Source organism: Oncorhynchus masou, chromosome 32, assembly GCF_036934945.1.
Source record: "Oncorhynchus masou masou isolate Uvic2021 chromosome 32, UVic_Omas_1.1, whole genome shotgun sequence".
NCBI classification, from domain to species: domain Eukaryota; kingdom Metazoa; phylum Chordata; class Actinopteri; order Salmoniformes; family Salmonidae; genus Oncorhynchus; species Oncorhynchus masou.
In genome coordinates this window covers 38,363,472-38,385,113 of record NC_088243.1, presented here as the reverse complement: position 1 = coordinate 38,385,113, position 21,642 = coordinate 38,363,472, and the positions used below count along the sequence as shown (strand labels likewise).

The 21,642-nt window shown below is 43.6% G+C and overlaps 2 protein-coding genes across 7 annotated transcripts in view; one reads left to right on the top strand and one right to left on the bottom strand.

Moving 5' to 3' along the window:
- LOC135526042 (kinesin-like protein KIF13B) overlaps window positions 1-10,858 on the top strand; it is a 91,686-nt gene extending 80,828 nt beyond the window's left edge. Inside the window, exons 37-40 of one of the 3 annotated variants that reach the window (XM_064954073.1) lie at window positions 49-149; window positions 4,817-4,879; window positions 5,215-5,914; window positions 6,139-10,858. In XM_064954073.1, the coding sequence (XP_064810145.1) occupies window positions 49-149; window positions 4,817-4,879; window positions 5,215-5,914; window positions 6,139-6,347 (1,073 nt within the window). In that variant the 3' untranslated portion in view covers window positions 6,348-10,858. Of the gene's footprint in view, window positions 1-15; window positions 150-4,816; window positions 4,880-5,214; window positions 5,915-6,138 lie in introns of all 3 variants that reach the window. The other 2 variants (XM_064954072.1, XM_064954074.1) reach the window with 2 other exon arrangements.
- The window catches only part of LOC135526043 (homeobox-containing protein 1-like), a 35,396-nt gene continuing 24,596 nt past the window's right edge, over window positions 10,843-21,642 (bottom strand). The window contains exons 5-10 of one of the 4 annotated variants that reach the window (XM_064954075.1): window positions 19,199-19,355; window positions 18,969-19,051; window positions 18,755-18,850; window positions 18,550-18,647; window positions 17,820-17,897; window positions 10,843-17,357 (exon numbers count right to left, since the gene is read on the bottom strand). In XM_064954075.1, the coding sequence (XP_064810147.1) occupies window positions 17,001-17,357; window positions 17,820-17,897; window positions 18,550-18,647; window positions 18,755-18,850; window positions 18,969-19,051; window positions 19,199-19,355 (869 nt within the window). In that variant the 3' untranslated portion in view covers window positions 10,843-17,000. The remainder of the gene's footprint in view (window positions 17,358-17,819; window positions 17,898-18,549; window positions 18,648-18,754; window positions 18,851-18,968; window positions 19,052-19,198; window positions 19,356-21,642) is intronic. The other 3 variants (XM_064954077.1, XM_064954076.1, XM_064954078.1) reach the window with 3 other exon arrangements.

The window sequence follows — 21,642 nt, the reverse complement described above, 5'->3', positions numbered from 1 at the left end:
CGGTTCTCCCCTCAGGTCGTTCAGGGCTTGCTGCCTCTTATCTTTCAGTCAAAGCCCTGGTGCCGCAGATGCCCAAGCTACTCAAGTCCCTGTTCCCTGCCCGCGAGGACAAGAAGGAGCCCCTGCGCCCCTCGCCCCACTCTCTACAGGTAGGGCTCACACACACCCCACTGACCTTAGGTAACCAAGTGACATTTGAACTATCACCAATGGTCACCCCCCACAGCTGATTCAAATCATCAAAGCATGATGAGTTAGTTATTTGCTATAACGTGCACCCAGGTGGAGCGGGGGGGCTAGGACCGAGTTTGGGAAACCCTGTTGTAACCCCACTGAAGCCTTTCCCATTTTCTGGGATTCCCCCAAATAAACCAAACCATGTTTCTAGCCACAACACCAATCAGTAACTGTGAGCCCAGAGAAAATGTATGGTTGATGTGGGTCTATACTCCACTGTAGTTCAGTCTCCTCATCCTCTGACTCCCAAATGAGTGCTTAAATCCATGCCTTCTTTTCAATGTAGCCTATTTTACCTTTTTTCACCCTCTCCATAATATGACATGATGATTTGCTCAATTCATCCATCAGGCATTTTACCAAGTGCTGCTATCACAATAAGGCCTATCATTATCTGCATTTGAGTGGAATGGAGTAAAGTGGAGATGGTTTTTAGAGCATTCGGAGGAAATTGTGTCTAAAATAGTGAATGTTACGTTCAGCTTCCAGCAGAGCTGACAAAACACACTCGTGTTACAGGTTATAAGACAAGCTACTCTCAGAGAGACACTGCTCGATACACTGCAGCGCTGAAATGATTCCCACCTGCCACTTGTGATTTAGAGTTGTTTTACACTGGGAGATGGGCACACCTGGGGAGGTGAAGCTGGGGCTAGAGCGATCTGGAGCTGTCTATTGGGATTATGGTCATTATTGCACTGTGATACAATGGCTTCTAACAGCCTACCAATCAGCTCTAAGCAAACTCTTGAAAAAAAGCTGTTTGACCAGATACAATGCTATGTCTCTGTGAACAAATTAACAACAGACTTTCAGTATGCTTATAGAAAAGAGCACTAAACATGCACTGCACTGACACAAATGGCTGAAAAAAGACTTCAGTGCAGCCTTTCATATTATTGACCATAATCTGTTATTGGAAACATTTCTGTGTTATGGCTTTATATCCTTGGTTGAGAGCTATCTATCCAATAGAACACAGTGGGGTATTCCGCAAGGCAGCTTTCTTGGCCCTTTAATGTTCTCTATTTTTACTAATGACCCACCGCTAGCATTAAACAAGGTGTTGCAGTCAGTTTTAGAATGGGTGGGTAGTAATAAACTAGTCCTGAACATATCTGAAACTAAAAGCATTGTATTTGGTACAAATCATTCCCTAAGTTCTAGAGCTGAATCTTGTAATAAGTGACGTGGCTGTTGAGGAGAATACACTTCTTGGTTTCACCTTAGACTGTACATTTGTAAATTGTCATGGTCAAGGCATATTGATTAAATTGTTGTAAAGATGGGGAGAGGACTGTCTGTGATTAAAAGATTTTCAGCATTTTTAACACCTCAGTTGACCAAACAAGTCCTGCCAGCTCAAGTGTTATCTAATCTTGACTTCTGCTCAGTGATTTGGTCAAGTGATGCAAAGAATGACATTGAAAAGCTACAGCTGGCCCAGAACAGAGCAGCACATCTTGCCTTTCAATGCCAGTCTCTCTTGGCTCAAAGTAGAGGAGAGATTGACTGCATCAATTCTTGTGTGAAAAATTGTGTTGAAGATACCAAATTGTATGTATATAGCTCTGACAAACATACTTACCCCACCAGACATGCCACCAGGGGTCTCAAGGCAACGTGTTATACAGAGCCATAATCCAGGCTTCTTACCATGTGGACTGGCTGTGCCAAAAATAAAAAAATACTTTATTTGTTATCATTTAAGAACAGGCACCACACCCTAATAGAGTATTTTTTTGCGTTAGATTGCAAGAAATGTCAGTTACATGTTTTCAAAAATGCTAAAACCTCAGAGCCAGTAGTTGTGGAAGTGGTCCCCGAAAATTGCGTACTACATCACATATGTGCAGATGTGTGCACCCTGTCATTGCTCTCTCTCTCTGGCTCTGCTGTGCATTTCTTGCTACCTGTCACTCAATTGGCGAGGGGTTGAATATCATTGGCTGGAACATGAAATGGCCCACATGTAGGGAAATGGGCGCAGCACAGCTTCCAGAAAACAGTCTTTCAAACTAGGGATTTCGCAGCTAATTGAGGTAAACCAGTAATTCTACTCAGATTATTGATGTATGAAGTACACTTTGACACATCCAGCCCTAAGCGGGAAATTTTAAACATACTAGTTGTCAAAGTACCGGAGCATGTCTTTAAGGCGTATGCACACTTTATGTACAAAAGTATGTGGACACCCCTTCAAATGAGTGGATTCTGCTATTTCAGCCACACCCGTTGCTGACAGGTGTATAATATTGAGCAAAAAGCCATGCAATCTCCATAGACAAACATTGGAATGGCCTTAATGAAGAGCTCAGTGACTTTGAAAGGACTTTGAAAATCCTATGAAAGGATGCCACCTTTCCAACAAGTCAGTTTGTCAAATGTCTGCCCTGTTAGAGCTGCCCCGGTCAACTGTAAGTGTTGTTATTGTGAAGTGGAAATGTCTAGGAGCAACATCGGCTCAGCCGTGAAGTGGTAGGCCACACAAGCTCACAGAACGCGGGACCGTCAAGTGCTGCATTTTAATGTAAGGTATAAGGAAAGCGTATAGCAGTCTATGGCTTTGTCCCAATAATCTTTCCTGCCATGATTTGAAACGACCATTATTACCATTTAGTCCATACCTTGACCGATCCATTGCTTTTAGACCTGTTATATTTGGCGCATGTGACAAATAAAATTTGATTTGATTTTCTGAATTGCGTAGTGCATAAAAATGGTCTGTCCTCGGTTGCAACACTCACTACCGAGTTCCAAACAGCCTCTGGAAGCAACGTCAGCACAATAACTATTCGTCGGGAGCTTCATGAAATGGGTTTCCATGGCCAAGCAGCCGCACACAAGCCTAAGATCCCCATGCCCAATGCCAAGTGTCAGCTTGAGTGGTGTAAAGCTCACCGCCATTGGACTCTGGAGCAGTGGAAATGCATTCTCTGGAGTGATGAATCATGCTTCACCATCTGTCAGTCCAACGGATGAATCTGGGTTTGGCGGATGCCAGAAGAACGAATGCATAATGGCAACTGTAAAGTTTGGTGGAGGAGGAATAATGGTCTGGGGCTGTTTTTCATGGTCGGGCTAGGTCCGTTAGTTCCAGTGAAGGGAAATCTTAACGCTACAGCATACAATGACATTCTAGACGATTCTGTGCCAGGCCTGATTACCCAACATCAGTGCCCGACCTCACTAATGCTATCTTGGCTGAATGGAAGCTAGTCCCCCGCAGCAATATTCCAACATCTAGTGGAAAGCCTTCCCAGAAGAATGGAGGCTGTTATGGCAGCAAAAGGGGGACCCAACTCCATATGAATGCCCATGATTTTGTAATGAGATTTTTGAAGAGCAGTCCACATACTTTTGACCATGTAGTGTAATGTGCAGTAATGTATGTTTGCATGTAAGTCTGCTTGTCTATGTTATTGTATTTAAATATGTAAATTTGAAAGTATTTTCTGTTTGTAATGTCTTTTTCGTGGTATTGGACCCCAGGAAGACAAGCTGTCGCTAATGGCGATCCCAATAAAAATCTAAATGTAAGCTTCAATGGAGGTTAAATGTGAATGGTTTAACACAAAAGGCGAACTACTACTCCCTACATCTCTCCAAGAATTTGGTTCTTTCCCCATCTTCTCGAGCTGTCTAGTGTTAGAATGGCGCCTCGTAAGCATTGCTCTAAGGCAGGGCTGTCAAACTCATTCCATTGGGGGCCCTAGTGTCTGCTGGTTTTTGGCTTGTCCTTTCAATTAAAACCGAGACAACCAGGTGAGGGGGGGAAGCAAAAACCCTCAGAGACTCTGCCCTTCCGTCGAATGAGTTTCACACACATCCTCTAAGGTAGTGCAGGGTTTCCTAAACTCGGTCCTGGCCCCCCGGTGCACATTTAGTTTTGTGTCCAGCTGATTCAAATAACCAACTCATCATCAAGCTTTGATTATTTAAATTAGGTGTGTAGTGCTGGGGCAAAAAAACTAAACGTGCACCAAAGGGGGGGCAGGACCAAGTTTGGGAAACCCTGAGGTAGAAGAACATACAAAACAATTGGACAGAAAAGAATTGTACATCTCTTTCCAATAATTTTTTTTTTTTTTTAGCTGGAACAATTGTCTAAATGGATGAACAACATGAGCGGTTTACATAGAGAAGTGATTTCTTACATCAATTGTCTGTAAAGTAGTTGATGGGTTGCTTATTTAATACCATGTCTATAGCCTATACAGTCAAGTCTAAAGTCGCTGAACACTATGTTGGTCTGGCCCAGCCAAGCTTGCTGTTTAATTTCCATATAGACAAGATGTATTTCCAATGCAGTAAGATGTAGCAATGCCATTGTTCCACTTCTGGCAACGCTGCATTTGTTAGTCAAGCTTTAAAGACCGATAACGCCACAATGGATTAAAAAAAAAATATTCTGTATGGATTAAAACCATTTTAGTGAATAGCCGAATATAATCGGCTGAGCTTTTTGGATTTTATATTAAACTCTTAGTTATGTATAATGTGAAATAATACTTATGTATTTCATTAAAGTGTTTCTTCTTTCCCATTGAACATAGTTGTGTTTCTCTCTCCCTGGCAGCACATGCCTCGTATCATCATGCAGACGACAGGGCCTGAAGACAGCAGGATCCGGATAGAACCGGTAAGTTCCAGTCTAGTTGTAGTTAGTTTAGACATCAGTCTAGTTTGAGTTGGTTAGAGATTTACAACAACTCTTCAGGCTGAGACAGTGTATTGACCATATAAATAGAGTGAGTGAATTATATTTCTGTGGTATTGACTGTAATATGAAGCTATGGTTGGTAGTAAGCTAGTGGATCTGAGGATCTCATTGCAAGGATGATGGTGGTGGTCGAGGTGGTAACGATGGGCAGGCAGTATGATGTCATGGTTTGCTCCGGTCAGTCTTGAGTTGGGTTGAATAATTCTTAAATCCCTGTCTGAGGTGTGATTGCCATTGCCGTCAATTCCCTGTAGGTTGCTATGGTAGCGAGGACAGCCCTGATCCCGGCCCTGACCAATGACAGGTGGTCGGAGTCCCCTGAAGCCACTCCTGTTCCGTCCTCCCAGCATGACCCGCATGACTACCCCCTCAGCCCCATCAGCGAGGCCTCCAGTGGCTACTTCTCCACTAGCGTTTCCACGGCAACCCTGTCCGAGGTTTCTGCCGGCGGCGACCACCCCACCACCCCCCTCCGTCAATCCTCCTCCCTCACCCTTCTAGAGGCAGGGGTGAGGCTGAAGGGGAGTAGTGCTCCTGAAACTACATTACCCAGAACCCATCCGCAGCAGCGAGCTGACCGGAACGGTGTTACTGCTGCATCTCCTCAGTACGAAAACAAAATGGCCACCACCGGTCCTGGCTCCAACGTCAACAGCGTGGTGATAGGCAACAAGCCCTTCTCAGTGCAGAGGGTGTGCACGTCGGACCTGAAGTCGTTGCAGGAGCGTGTCCTTGGGGAGGAGGAGGGAGGAAGAGGAGGACAAGGGAGTCTGGAGAGGTTGGAGATCATCCTGGACGACGAGGACGGCGGTCGCGACTTCGTTTTGCCTGACTGGCTGAGAGAAGGGGCGTGCGTGTCGGTGGGAGCCAATAAGGGCGGGACGGTGCGCTACGTGGGCAACACGAAGTTCGCAGAGGGCGTGTGGGTCGGGGTGGAGCTTGACTCGCCCTCAGGTGTGTGTTTACTGTTCACAAAGGAATCGCATGACTTAACATAATGACATCATAAGCAATGGAATTTAAGGAAGTAACCTGAAAACGTAGAGGGCCCTGTCCTTGTCCGCATGCAATACACATCAAAGTAGGCAGTGTTTAGGAAATTCAAAGTACTAAACAAACTATCTTCCTTGTCTAACCCCTTATTCCCTCCTCTTTCTCCTTCCTTCCCCTCTCTCCAGGTAAGAACGACGGCTCCGTAGGCGGGCACCACTACTTCCGCTGTAACCCTGGTTACGGCGTCCTGGTGCGTCCCGACCGAGTGTTCAGACGGGACCGTTCCACCAAATGGAACCTGGAGAATCGCCGCAGTGGCGAGTGCTACCAACCCGTTTTACGGGGAGAGTCCACTAACAGGAGAGGGGAGAACCGCAAGTCCTGGAGCAGTTGAACTGGAGAGAAACAGGCCTGGGTGGGAGAGACTTTTAATCCTCACACCACTTTGTCTCCTGGCTCGGATCAACTAGAAAACCCACACATTCTTTTTATCCTGTTTCTAAGCCTCCGTCTCCCTCAGACTCCTATCAATTTCCCCTAACTATGCAATACTACCACATCTAATGTAACAACGGTCCCTGTCCCCTAACCACCATCCACCCACAGCTTGGCAACACTACATCAGTACTGTGCCCTCTCCTGGCCAAGAGATGCTAGGCTGGGTTTCTGTATCAGCACTTTGTGACATCTGCTGATATAAAAAGGGCTTTATGAATACATTTGATGAATACAGGCTGATCCTGTGTTGGCTTGACTGGCCATGCCTCTGCCTCACTACAGGGAAACACCCATAGGGATCTGTCTGGATTCATTTCATAGGGAAGACTTTTACTCAACCTGCTCCTGGTGCGCTGTCTCCCTATCTGGACGCAGCACTGGTGGCGCCCCCTGTGGCATGGATTGGGCATAGCACCTGAATGGTTCCACAGCACCTGAAGTGTGACTATACAGAGTGCTGCTGTCTGTATGAAGTGAATCACGGGGCGACCAATGGAGGATGTTTCTTCTCGGGCCAAGGTTCAGGATCCATAGTGATGACATAACTTTTTCTGATGTCATCAAACTGGTCACCTCGAGAATCCTTCTGAACGAATGAGGCTCTATTCCACCAGACTTGGACTGGAACCCCCGACCCCTCTTTTTCAATGGAACTGTCCATTTTACACACACCCCTCTTTTTCAATGGAACTGTCCCTTTTTACTAATTTACTAAAAAGTTACTATATCCGTTTCCCACATGTGGAGTCATTTATCTGAAATGATCGATTCTTCCAGAATGTGCCTTCATGATGAGTTTATTTTTCGTTGTAATATATTTGTTAGTGGGTTTTATTAGATTTTCACCCTCTGTTGAACTTTGATGAGAATGCCTCTGTGTAAGGTGATCTCAGGGACTGCAGAGTGGACATGAACGTGTATGTGGGTGCGCCTGTGTGTGTGTTTTAGAAGTTTGGCCCTTAAAGGCCGAATTTACCCATGGCAATGTTGTACAGTGGACAAAAAAACTGTGTGTGTTTGTGCATGTTTTCGGCTAATCTGAAAGGTGAAGCATTGTAGTTATGATGACGTGGTTTCTGCAACAGTCAAAGGCGTTGGTTTTAAATTGTAAGTGGGGAAGTAGGTTGAAAGATGGTTCCATTATGAGAAGAAGCCCAGTGTGCAAAATTGGTCAAAAATACATATTTTGCTTATAGGGAGGAGATTTTGCACAGTAGAGGTTTATCCCTAGTTTGGTGGTGACTCTAGTGATCTGTGTTAGAAAAATGGGTGCCTTTGGTTTTAGAACTGTTTGAGGAAGTAGCAGTGGCATATATGTATGGTGTGTGTGCTGGACTGTACTGCTGGTGTTGTGTAACGTTGTATCAATGTTTAACGTCATGTAACGTGTGGAGCGGAAGTTGGATGGAAGCTGGTCTTTGATTTGTGTTTGGGGGAAACACTTCTACGCATGCGTTCACCTGTTCTTTTTAGAATCAGATCTATAATGGGGTCTGAAATGTACATACTGACTCAATGACTTTGGGAGATGAAGGGAATCAAGAATGTGGAAGCATATTTTTTTGTTAAATTTAAAAAATATATAGTTTCAAAGCTTTAGGAGCAAATTTGTTTGAATGCCAATTCCAGGTTGAGAGTTGAAGGATGTGTAATGAGGGACACTATGGAGTTTTAATTTAGGTTTAATTGATCCCTCGTAAATAATTTTCATTAGACAGAAGTTTCATTAAAATAAACTGTGCGCTCTCACCTAGTGAGCTGAGTCACAAGCTCTGACAGGACTCAATGTGTGTTAAAGGGATACTTCACCCAAATTCCAACATTACACATTGGTTTCCTCACCCTGTAGTCTATGGACAAGGCATGACAACAACCCATGCTTTAATCCCATATTAGCATTCTTTGCACATATCCAAATCATCAGTATCTACAATTGCTTGTGAAACTCAATAAAGTCACTTGTAAAATGTTTTGTACATGATGCGCAACAAACGCTCTTATCAATCCCATGACTTGAATGGAATTTGTGCCACAAATGCTAACATGTGGAAACGGTGCCAGGGAAACTAAACCAAAGCATGGATTGCTGTCATACCTTGTTTCCTCACCCTGTAAGCAGTCTATGAACAACGTCATTTTGTTATGACTATACCTTTTAACACTAGTCCATTCAGCAAGCATGGCGTGAAGTCACAACATAAATAATCTATCTGTAAGATATACCCCGTTGCCCCAACGCTATGCCATATCTTTCATAAGAAAGGTCTAAATTTGCTATGACATATAGATATATATTGTAATGGTTGACATATGCCTTTATCATGTGAAAAAGACTAAGCCTTTTAAATTATACTGAAAAACATTGATTGCACAAGTAATTCTTTGAGGAATGATGCTGCTATAGCAACTGTAATATAACTAAAGTGATCTGATCATTGGTATTATAAGTCCTTATCGGGAGTTAATCTTGATTATAGTCTTGATTTTTAGCCTTAAACACCACTTGAGATGGGACCGAGTAAGGAGGAGTTGTCAATGGGCCGATGACTGGCCAGTTGGGAGATATAGTCTAGTAGATGGGATGAGCAAGTGTTTTATTTGTCATGGTTGCCTTAAGTACTTTACCCGATTCGCTCAGACCCATTACGTTGCTGTTAGCAGAGCTAGGGTGTTTTTTTTAAGTTGTTTGTCATGGTTGAGTTGGTGTCGAGCTTTTAACCGAGTGATCGTCATTGTGCTAATATAAGGAATGGAATTGAGTTTGAGGGTATGTGCGTGTGTCGTACAGTAGATGTGTGTTATTTGAAGATTGTGAGAACAGGTAGGTTGTGTTTACACAGGCAGCTCAATTCTAATCTTTTTGTTTCCACTAATTGGTCTTTTGACCAATCAGATCAGCTCTGAAAATGAAAAAGATCAAAATTCGGCTGCCTGTGTAAACGCAGCCATAGTGTATCGGATGGATTTGGCCTCAGTTTTGTCGTGTCCATGCTTCTTTGCACAGAGACTGAAAAGTGGTTAAGATCACTTCAGGCTTATCTAGTTCTTTATTTCCATGCCTCACTCTTTCTTTTTCTCATACTCTTTCTCATCAGGAAGTCAGAGACACGCAAGTAGCTCTGATTCAAACCCATTTCATTACTCAGTAGCTTTTACCGGTTTGTATTTCCAACTGTAAGCTTTTTAACGAGATGGAGTTTCCTAGTTCAGACTAGCACGGGTCATAAGTACTTAATTTCATCATCATGGACTTGATCATGTGACTGTATGCGCTCAGAACCACGTTTTCTATTGAGTTTGACCGTTAAACTGTCTATACTTGATTAAGGATATATCCATACAGTTACCGTATCATTCCACAGAAGGCATGCTCAGTGTTTTAAAGAATAAGCAATGCCCAGGGGGGGGGGGTTCAAGAGTATATTTGTTTATCTTCCTTTCCAATATATACATATCCTATATATCTCCATCGATGGCAGCACAGGCTCAGAGCAATATGACACCTGCCTTTACGTGGCCTTCAGTCAGTCTTCCCGTCAATCCGTCTGTCCCTCTCTGGGTTTAATAACTAAAAACCATCTTCGGCTTTCTCCATACTACCAAGTCTGGCAATGCGAGACTCCATAACTAGAAACTCTCAAACTCTAGCCATGGAGAAACCTGTGTAATATTAGACTGTTCCTTCACACTACATGTGGCTTGTCCATAGCCCGCAGTGGACCACATCAGACAAACTACCACTGTACAAAGTCAGGCGCTGGCTTATGTGCCAATGGAAGCTCATGTCAGTAGAGGATTCTAATGGGGAACTTGTCTGTTTTCCCCAACACAGACATCAACTAGATTAGAGCCTCTTTACCCCCAACTCTCACCAGCCACATTCCATTTCTGTGCTGAGCTCCCATCGCTCAGGTGTTCAACACTAAAGCGGTAAGGGACAGAAATGGAATTGGGCCGGATCTTCAGACTGTTTGTGCAACTCTTCTACAACGGTTACTTCTGAAATGGCACCCTATAGTATTATATTCCTGTAGTGCATAGAGAATGGGGTGCCATTTTAGACATACTGACTGACCTGAGACCAGCTCTGGTCTGTGCCTCGTCCTGGAGTCTTGAGTTATCAATAATATTCCTCAATGATTTGCGTATCTGATTCTGTTCTGCCAGTTGTCATGAAGTGTATTATTTCACTATATCTATCTGTGGGAGCGAATGGGTATGTATGTATGTATGTGTATATATAAAGACTTAAAAATCTGGGCACAAGTTTGGATTTTGATTAATTTAATTATCTGCTGAAATCCAAAGAATAATCATTTATTATAATGCATTTATAATTTTCTTTTTTGTCTGGACAATTATCTCCCTGTAAAGGAAAGAATAAAAAAAAATGAATTGATTTACAGATTTGTATCATCTGCAGGGTTTTTTTACGAGACTAATCTTCCATCATTAAGTGCAGAATGCTAATTTGAGCTTCTGATGCCAATTGATACACATTGAGAGCTAGACTTTAGTTGCTCACAAAACACAGACCCATTTGTTCATCTTTCTTTATTCTTTAGTAGGTACAATACTAAAATAAACAAGTTAACAAAATGTTTTTCAAACAAATGCAACAAAAGGCATATAGATTTCTACATATTAATTACAGAACAGTCTACTGTCCAAAAAAGGCACTAAATTCTGAAATAGAAGATAACAGGACTCGTTTAACTATTTCAATCTGATACAACAGTGATTTCAATCATTTATATTCATTTCATCTTCTAGAATATTTGTTATTTCATGTATTCACATTATGTATGAATGAGGACTGGCAATAGCTGTTCCCTCACAGTTTTAAAGGCAAAACCCCTCCCAGAGGTTAATGGTCATTATTGAGTAGCAATCCTTTAGCAAAGATGTTTTCACCTGGTTTTGTATACAGTACCAATTGAATTTGTAGATTTGACAGATTCATCAAATTCTGGGTGATGCCAAAGAACCAAATCTTGTGCTAGCTCACAACTTGATATGGCGTTAACAATAATTAAACAGTCTCGAGAGACTAGTAAAAGAGCTCAGAAACCTGAAGGATAAGTTTTGCCTTTGATGATAGAGTACAATAGGGCAATGAAAAACACGGTAGTTTGGGGCCGACTCAGACCCAAGTTATGCGTGCATAAATGTAACTTTATTCCCCCTATTCTACACTTTCCAATATTTAATGGATTGAACAATTGAATATGGCAACTTTCAGGATTAATATTTACGACTATTTTTGATTCACCAACCTATCATGCTTAAAGGCTCTCCAAACCTGTTATTATTTATAAATACTTTCCTAACCCTAAATACAAGATCAGAGTATTTTTAAATCTACCGATTGGTGCTGAAAATGGGATTAAGATGCATGTATTTACATGGCCTTTCATCCAGCCATATATTCTAGTGCATGGATGGTCAACTCCAGTCCTCGGGGGCCGGAGTGGTGTCACTTTTGGCCCATGCCTAACAAACACAACACGCTGAATAAACTAATTGCATTCTAAACTGAAGATCTTGATTATTGGAGTCAGGTGTGTTAAGTGTCACACCAATCATGCCCCCCAAGGACTGGAGTTGCCTATCCCTGTTCTAGTGAGTGTCAAAAAATCTAAATGGCTTTAGATAAATGTACTGAAAACCCTATTGACTGAAAACTCCAAGAGAAAATCAGCTGGCCAGAAAGTGGGAGGGTTTTCAGCAGTTGAGTTAAATGTATTCAGTGTGCAGGGAACCACGCCTGAAAAGACCGTTATGCACCTGCATAAAAGGTAAGTCTAAATACCAACTACTGAGAAGTGCTTAGGAAAGGCGTACATTTACGAAGTCTGAATCGGGCCCACTGCATATCAAAATGGAAAAACAAAAAACAAACATGATTTCAATGATTAATCTCATACTATACATTTCTGCTTGCCAGAGTTTTACACATGGAAAGATTTAAGTAACAAATTGAAAATAAAATGTTTTTTTTTCTGCCTCCAGTCTTATCTTGTAAGATACATATGATACAGAACAAAGTACTAGGTGTTAGTGGAACCTCGGAAGCAGCAGAAACAGGTCAGCTTGGCTGTCATTTAATATATATTGGCCTACTAAAAGGGACAGTTCACCCAAACATCAATTGTGAGTCATCTCTGCAACTTGGTCAGCTAACAGTATGTCACCAGACACTAACCTTTTCCAAACATCTCAATACCTCAGAAGCAGGGGTTGGAACCAATTATTTATTAGTTTAATTCTGAACAGAACCATATTTTTTTGTTGCATTCCTCTGTTTGAACGGGGAAAACCGTTACTTTTTTAATGTTGTTTTTTCTGTTCTTTTTTTAAACTTCTGAAATTGAGTGGGGGGAGAGAGCGAGAGGATGGCTTGAAGCGCTGGGCATCTTATGACATGCATTATCTGAATTAGGCCCACAGAATTATACATGTGGAGGAGTGGCATCTATGGAGGAACTTTTATTTTCAAAGAGTTGGCTTAATGTTGGACCAGAGCTAACTGACAAGCTTGTGTGAAGAGCGGCACCAGAATTAAGATAAAAACACATCTTACCTTTTGGTAGTTAATAAATCCTATGTGAAACGTGATAACCAGCATTGAACAGGTTAATCCATTCTTCTCTAATTACAAATCGCTCTCCCTAATTTCTGAATCACACTTGTAACGTCAGTAGGCTACAGTAAACAATACTTCGGATGGGGAGGGGCAGGTAGCCTACACGCACACTGGCAAAGATTTTCAGCTGGCAGGGAGGCAGACACCGGAATAAGTTTCTTAATGACAGAGTGAGTGCTTTGCATAGGCGGTTTGTTGCGCGACAGAAAAAAATGAACGGAACGTAAAATAGCATTATTAGCCGGATCCCATGGTTTTAAAATAACAGTATAGATCACCTTCGTTCTGATTCTGTTTGTTGTTTCTGTTCCCTGAAGTGGTTCCAAGCCCTGCTCAGAAGTGTCTAACAATAAACTGAGACCATATTCCAACATGACTGTTGTGTGGAACTGGCAAGGAGAAAGTTTCTCAGTAGTTTGGGATTGAGGTCTGCTGATTTCATCATAACAGGAACCTACACAACAAAAACACGTTTGAATCTGGTCAACTTGAATTCGAACTATCCCTTAAAATTAAGGTAAAAAAAAAAAAAAAAAAGTTATTCATCTACATAACTTATTTCACATTAAAAGCAGCAACCTGGGAGTGGGGGAACCTAGCTTATAAGGAAAGGTAGACCTAACACTTGACCCTTTACCTTTTGAACCTGTGTCAGCCAACAAATCAGTCTCTCTTCCTCCTATTGCTTGCCTGGTCTGTCAATCACTCAGAACGACCAATAAGCTACGAGGGCAGGAGACTCAAGCCCGATAGTAGCTACTCCCATAAAGTGACTTATTTTTAAAAGAGAAAATACAATTTAAAAAGAAAGTATCTTGGATAACAGCTTGTGTTGAAGACGTCATGGCATATAAAGGATAGAAAAAGAAGTGTTTGCATTACTCCCAGTACGAAGAATAACAGGGACCACAGGCAGCCGCTGGAACCTTAATTGGAGAGGATGGGCTCATAATAATGGCTGGAACGGAATGGTTTCAAACACATTGTCCATGAGTTTGATACCTTTCAACTTACTCCATTCCAGCCATTATTATGAGCCTTCCTCCCCTCAGCAGCCTCCTGTGATAGGCAATGTCCCTATCAAGGATACATTGGAAATCTTAAAATACACTGCTCAAAAAAATAAACACTAAAATAACACATCCTAGATCTGAATGAATGAAATATTCTTATTAAATACTTTTTTCTTTACATAGTTGAATGTGCAGACAACAAAATCACAAATTATCAATGGAAATCAAATGTATCGACCCATAGAGGTCTGGATTTGGAGTCACACTCAAAATTAAAGTGGAAAACCACACTACAGGCTGATCCAACTTTGATGTAATGTCCTTAAAACAAGTCAAAATGAGGCTCAGTAGTGTGTGTGGCCTCCACGTGCCTGTATGACCTCCCTACAACGCCTGGGCATGCTCCTGATGAGGTGGCGGATGGTCTCCTGAGGGATATCCTCCCAGACCTGGACTAAAGCATCCGCCAACTCCTGGACAGTCTGTGGTGCAACGTGGCGTTGGTGGATGGAGCGAGACACAATGTCCCAGATGTGCTCAATTGGATTCAGGTCTGGGGAACGGGCGGGCCAGTCCATAGCATCAATGCCTTCCTCTTGCAGGAACTGCTGACACACTCCAGCCACATGAGGTCTAGCATTGTCTTGCATTAGGAGAAACCCAGGGCCAACCGCACCAGCATATGGTCTCACAAGGGGTCTGAGGATCTCATCTCGGTACCTAATTGCAGTCAGGCTACCTCTGGCGAGCACATGGAGGGCTGTGCAGCCCCCCAAAGAAATGCCACCCCACACCATGACTGACCCACCGCCAAACCGGTCATGCTGGAGAATGTTGCTGGCAGCAGAACGTTCTCCACGGCATCTCCAGACTCTGTCACATGTGTTCAGTGTGAACCTGCTTTCATCTGTGAAGAGCACAGGGCGCCGGTGGCGAATTTGCCAATCTTGGTGTTCTCTGGCAAATGCCAAACGTCCTGCACGGTGTTGGGCTGTAAGCACAACCCCCACCTGTGGACGTCGGGCCCTCATACCACCCTCATGGAGTCTGTTTCTGACCGTTTGAGCAGACACATGCACATTTGTGGCCTGCTGGAGGTCATTTTGCAGGGCTCCTCCTTGCACAAAGGCGGAGGTAGCGGTCCTGCTGCAGGGTTGTTGCCCTCCTACGGCCTCCTCCACATCTCCTGATGTACTGGCCTGTCTCCTGGTAGCGCCTCCATGCTCTGGACACTACGCTGACAGACACAGCAAACCTTCTTGCCACAGCTCGTATTGATGTGCCATCCTGGATGAGCTGCACGACCTGAGCCACTTGTGTGGGTTGTAGACTCCGTCTCATGCTACCACTAGAGTGAAAGCACCGCCAGCATTCAAATGTGACCAAAACATCAGCCAGGAAGCATAGGAACTGAGAAGTGGTCTGTGGTCCCCACCTGCAGATCCACTCCTTTATTGGGGGTGTCTTGCTAATTGCCTATAATTTCCACCTGTTGTCTATTCCATTTGCACAACAGCATGTGAAATTTATTGTCAATCAGTGTCACTTCCTACGTGGACAGTTTGATTTCACAGAAGTGTGATTGACTTGGAGTTACAATGTGTTGTTTAAGTGTTCCCTTCATTTTTTGAGCAGTGTAGTAACGCATTCTCTCTCAACTGGGGAACATGATTATGACACCTTAATTTAAGGGAACAGACTAAGCTACGGTTAAAAGCTAAAAACAAATGGTTTGGGTACAGCTTCAATATGCTTATAGTTACCCCCATAACAACCACGTATGGCCCCTTTCACTCGCTTGCACGAGTCCTCTCTCTCAAGCAATAATATAATAAATGTCTGATTTTCACTTGCTTTAAAACCTATCAGGCTTAGGTAGTGCTACAACAAGGGGATATATTTATACATTTTAGGGATTACAGAGGCCTGTTGAGAACCCTCACCTCTCTCTCCCTTATACTGCGAAGATGGAGACAAATGAAAAAGGGGCAGACAGATGAGGTAAAAGGGAGGGGCGAACAGACAGTGTAAGAGGCAAAGCCAAAAGAGAAGACTATACATAGAAAGAGAATATGTCTGGGTGAGGTGGAGAAGAAAGACAGAGTGAGCGAGGAGTCAAGGAATCAAATAGCATACTGCGCACGTTGGGGGAGAAGGTGCCAAGGCAGGAGCCCTCTATGCTTAGAGGGAGGTGTCCAGGGTTCCATAATAACCTATTCTGATTCTTTAGACTCACACAGACAAGAGCATAATATACCTCACACACTGTACATACACTGTATGACTGTTTCATAGACAACTTTAGGGCCAGGCCTCCCAACACAATACCTCTAGAACAGTCTAAAGGGGTTAGGAAATGGGGAGGTAGAGGTAAGGGGAGGCCTGTTACCTTAGCTTTGACAGTCTCTAAGCCTATGCATTACTTTTGGTCATCATTTACAGTATAATGTTCCAACAAGCTCTACTTGCTCCCAACAAATATTTTTCCTACTCTACTATAGCCTCATCCTCACGTGCACGCACGCACGCTCGTGCGCACACACAATCATATGCTGCGTTCATAACCAAGTGGGAATGTGGTATTTACCATATACGACTGACTGGTAGCTGCTAATGGGAAACCCGTCTGTCATTCCTGAACTCTGACGTCACCTAAGGAAATTACTTCGATAACAGCATTTTTGGCAGTTAAATGCAACAAAACATTGCTTTTTATAGTTATATTAATGTTTTTTGAACACTAATTTGTTTACAAGCATTATAGCTGTACGCTTCTCAACGAGTTCAAAGCGCGTGAATGCATCCAAACATGTTTTTGCGACTTCACAACTGGTAATTACCACCTTCCCATTTGATTCTGAATGCAGAATTACATGTTTCTCTCTCATCCCTAGTCGTCCAGCACCTCTGTTTTGATGTCACTTCCTGTCCCGCCCAGGGCCAATCCTCCCCCCGCCTGCGTTGCCAGGGCGAGGATGCTGTGATTGACGGCCGCCATCTCCACGGCAAGGGCGATGGGATCCTGGTGCTCCAGGGCATTGCTGTGATTGGTGGAGTCATCATCCTGGGGGGAGGGGGGAGACCAGGACACACCTGTCAGTCTGGAACCTTCCATCCCCGCCCCCTGAGCGAGACCCCACCCAGAGAGCAAGGAGCGGCCAATCAGAGAGCTAGCCCTCTGGGCAGCCAAGCCCCCCCTGCCCGAGCCGGGCCAAGCCGCCAGCCAGCTGGGCAGCAGGGTGGGCACCTGCAACCGCAAGAGTGGGAGGAGTCAAGGGTCGTGTTTACACATCCTACTAGTTTAAAGCTGTGGTCTTCAACCCTGAGACAACTGCAGGGTGCATTTACTAAGCAATATCACAGGCTGCATTAAAAATCGGTTCACGGACCATATTTGGCCCACCTTTGAGACCCCGGACCTACACACTGACCTGAAAGAAATGGATAGGTCAAAGTCTACGATGTTGCATTCCCCTATCCTGTGTTTTCAGATGGAGAATCCGCTTCAGACTTACTGAGATGCACCCTTGTTCGGTGACGGACGTCAACTGGTTAGCATGGACAGTTACATGAACATTATAAGGCGTTCTTTCCCCCTACTTCTTGGTTAGCTACCCATCTCACAGATTTGGTATAGAGAAAAAGTTCTATACCAAATATGGAGTACGGTATGGTTATGCAATACAACGTCTCATAGCAGTATACATACCTGTGTGGGTGAGGACAGGTCTAGTCGACTGAAGGGTCTGGTAACAGCTCTCTTCTCAAACAGAGGGACTTCACAGCCCTGCAGCAAAACAAGAGGCAATATGTGAAACCACCCGTATGAACGCAGAATGGTCTTGACTACAAGATCCAAACTGGATGAGCCTAGGGCCTAGATTTAAATCAGATCAAGCGTGAACTGGCGATAGCCGACACCCGCATAGCTGATGTTTTGGCGATTTCGAAGGTGTAACTGCTTTGGAGCTGTCTAATTGGTGCGCAGCTACTCTTGATCATTGTCACGAAGCCACACCCGTCCCACTCACGTTAGAAGTTCAGAACGAGTAGGTCTATCCTATATAGAGAAATAATGACACTCAAATTGAAAATGATTCAACAAAAATGAGGATTTCTATCAGCCTAATCTAGGTGTAGATTACATCTCATATTCTAATGTTCGAACTGGGATTTTTCTTAATGCGTGCAGTCAATGACAATGTCTGCTTTAAGTATAGTGCCAAGAGTCGCTAGTGGATTTGACCAGTCTAACGCATTTCCACCTCTGACACCGCAAAAACGACCGCTGTGGATGTCGGCTAAACCATTTCACATTCTCAGGGATGATCTCTCTCATGTGTATGATAGAGCACCCCTATAAAAAGGTAGAATGTCTTGGCTGTCAGATACACGATTTGCAGAGAACTGGACCATTCCATCTTGTTAGGGGTGGTTACCTGGTCAGGGAAGTCATTCCCCTCAATGTCATCGCCGTTGGAGTGTCCTCCAGGACTCTGGACGTCGATCCCATGACTCTCCAGGATTGCTGCTTCTTCTTCGAAAAAATAAAAACTTCTCCATAACATATCTGAGCCGTACGCACACACACTCTCATACATACACACTCACTCGACCCCCCCTCCGAGGGGTCGTAAACGTTACCTATGTTGGCGCGTCTCTTGATCTCCTTGCGGCGGTTGGCAAACCAGTTGTAGACCTTCAGAGACGTGACTTTCTCCAGATCAGACAGCTTCTTCCCTGCACACACACACACACACACAGACGCACCATATTCAAGTGTCCTAATAATAATTAATATTCAACATCAGTTTGTACCGCTTTCGTTTTTCCATGTTTTCCTCCTGCTGGTTCTCACCTGGTTTCTGGATGACAGCGTTGCAGGCGTTAGCGATCTCCTCTCTCTTAGCTTCATCAGGGTACTGGTTGTCATTGAAGTAACTGGAAAACAACACAAATAACCACATCATTTATTAGGCAACATTCACATTCCTCCAAATCTAACGGCAAATCTGCTGCTTTCCCCAGATTATAACAACTCACCAAATCTCCCTCCCTCCCTCCATCACTTCCCTTTCTCCTCCTCACCTCTCCATCACAGCCAGACATTCTTTCCTCCAGGTGAACCGACTGCCTCGGCGCAGACGGAAGCTCCCGGGGGTGGAGCTTATAGGGGGCGGAGTCTGCCGCCACTCAACCACATCCTCCAGAGACATGGGGGCGGGCCGCATCGTCAGAGTGGCACCTGTAGACACAACCGTGATGTCACCATGGAGACAACCCTCACGTAACCAAGATTGTATCAAGTGAGCATCAGACATCTACTATTTGGAGTGCGCTCTCCTTTGGTTGTTGATGGAGTGCATTTTAGAAAAAGGATTCAGCTCCTAATTTCTTAGAATTAAGTATTATATTGTGTGGTGTGCATGTATGGAAATTAGGACTCATCTATACAAAGAGCGGTAGTGTTTTCGGCATAGATCAAAAGCACTATCCTAATAAACAATGACGGCTGTAACCCTTATATACGGCCTGTAGCTGTAACACACATACAGCATTCTGATGATAAAATGTAGAGATGTAGGGAGAGGTGGATTGGGACTGTGTCCATATGAAGATGTTGAAACTCAGGAACACCTTGAAACAGTCAATGGATGTTTTAAAAGACTAACATCCTAGATGCTACTTGTGCTTCCCGGGACTAGAACCTACGTCTTTTTCTGACTCAATTCTATTTGACTCACACCTACCTATACATGCTTTTGATTGGAACTAAAATAAAATGTTGAAATCTGCTGTCTAGATCACGGATGGGCAACTTTGATGGGGCCACAAAAAGAAAACTATAAAATTGCAGTTTTACACATTTTGCCATATGGTGGAGGCACATTTTTGTGGTTTTTAATATGATAAACAGATGATCACTGGGCCCCATCCCGGTCGGTAATTCGACAATGCTTAAGTTTACCTGAGCGCTCGACTAATTTGCCAATCTAAAAACATTTAGCTGACATGGGCTAATTGAGTAACTGCTGATGCACAACCAAATTTTGAAATTGCACCTTGTGTGTTCTATTATTCTAACCTCTCAACAGTGACCCCGACTGAGACCCTAAAATAAAGAACACTTTACCGGCAGTACTGCAGAGCTGGAGGCCCGGATGGGAGTTGCCCTGCCGTATGCAGCTAATACAGCAGTCGTCTATAGGTGCTGTGACATACACAGTCCACCAGGGCTCATCACTACACCCTCCCCTCCACACAGACAGAGAGGTGAGGCCGGTGTGATTTCACAAGTTTGCTTTTTATTTAAAAAATCAGTTTTGTCACCATGGTTATACAGTCACACACCAGTACTCTTTAAGGCCTAGCTATAGTCATCATCATAACATATTAAATGAGGTTTATACTTAAAGCACTTTACATTTCCACTCAATTGTCTTAGCGACGTCGTAGCAACTACAAGTACTACTACTACTCATTATACACCAGCCAATAATGAGTATTTGAATATTTGCTGCTGTGATAGCTTATTGGCTGCTGTGCCCAGAGGGTAGGGAGGGATACAGAAAATGGGAAGTGAAACATCTGGACACAGGAAGGAGTCATAGACAGACAATGGGGTTGTAGGGGCAGAAACAGGTTGCAGGGGTGGGATTGAAATGGGACGTAACAGCTCAGAGAATTGGACGGGACAAGTACTGTGAATGGAACATTTTGGGGGAGAGGCTTCAATACTGCATGGGGTGTGTCTGCAGAGTAGCGACAGTGCCTTGAAAAAGCATTCATACCCTTAGGATTTCTTCACATGTTTGTGTTAAAGTGGGATTAAGCTGGAGTTCAGTTGCAATTTTCTGTCAACAACCACAAAATACTCTAATGTCAATGACATGTTAAAGATGGATCGAAATTAAATAACTCATATAGTCGTTGCATAAGTATTCAGCACCCGGAGTCAATACATGTTAGAAACTGATTTCACGGCGATTATTGCCATTGGGTCTTTTGGGTAATTCTCAAAGAGCTTTACACACCTGGATTTGGCTATTTTATCCCATTAGTGTTGTCATAATTCTTCGAGCTCTGTCAAGACGTTGGGGATAATGGCTAGAAAGCATTTGTCAAGTCTTTCCCGCAGATTTAGGTCAAAACTGTAACTTGGCCACTCAGGAACACTCCCGGTCTTCTTGGTAAGCAACTCCAGTGTAGATTTGACTTATTGTCCTGCTGAAAATGTGAATTCCTCTCAGAGACTGAAGCAGGTTTTCCTCGAGGAGTTTGCCTGTACGAAGCTCCATCCCAGTTTTTTTCTTTTACCCTGAAAAACTTCAGTATTTGCCGATGTGAAACACACCCAAACCATGATGCCGCCACCAACCACCATGCTTGAAAATAAGGAGGGAGTTGCTCAGTGATGTGGTGTTGGATTTGCCCCAAACATAAGGTTGTGCATTTAGGCAAAAAACTGTTTTCCATTTCCATGTTTTTCTTTTGCAGTATTACTTTAGTGCCTTGTTGCTTTGAAATATTTG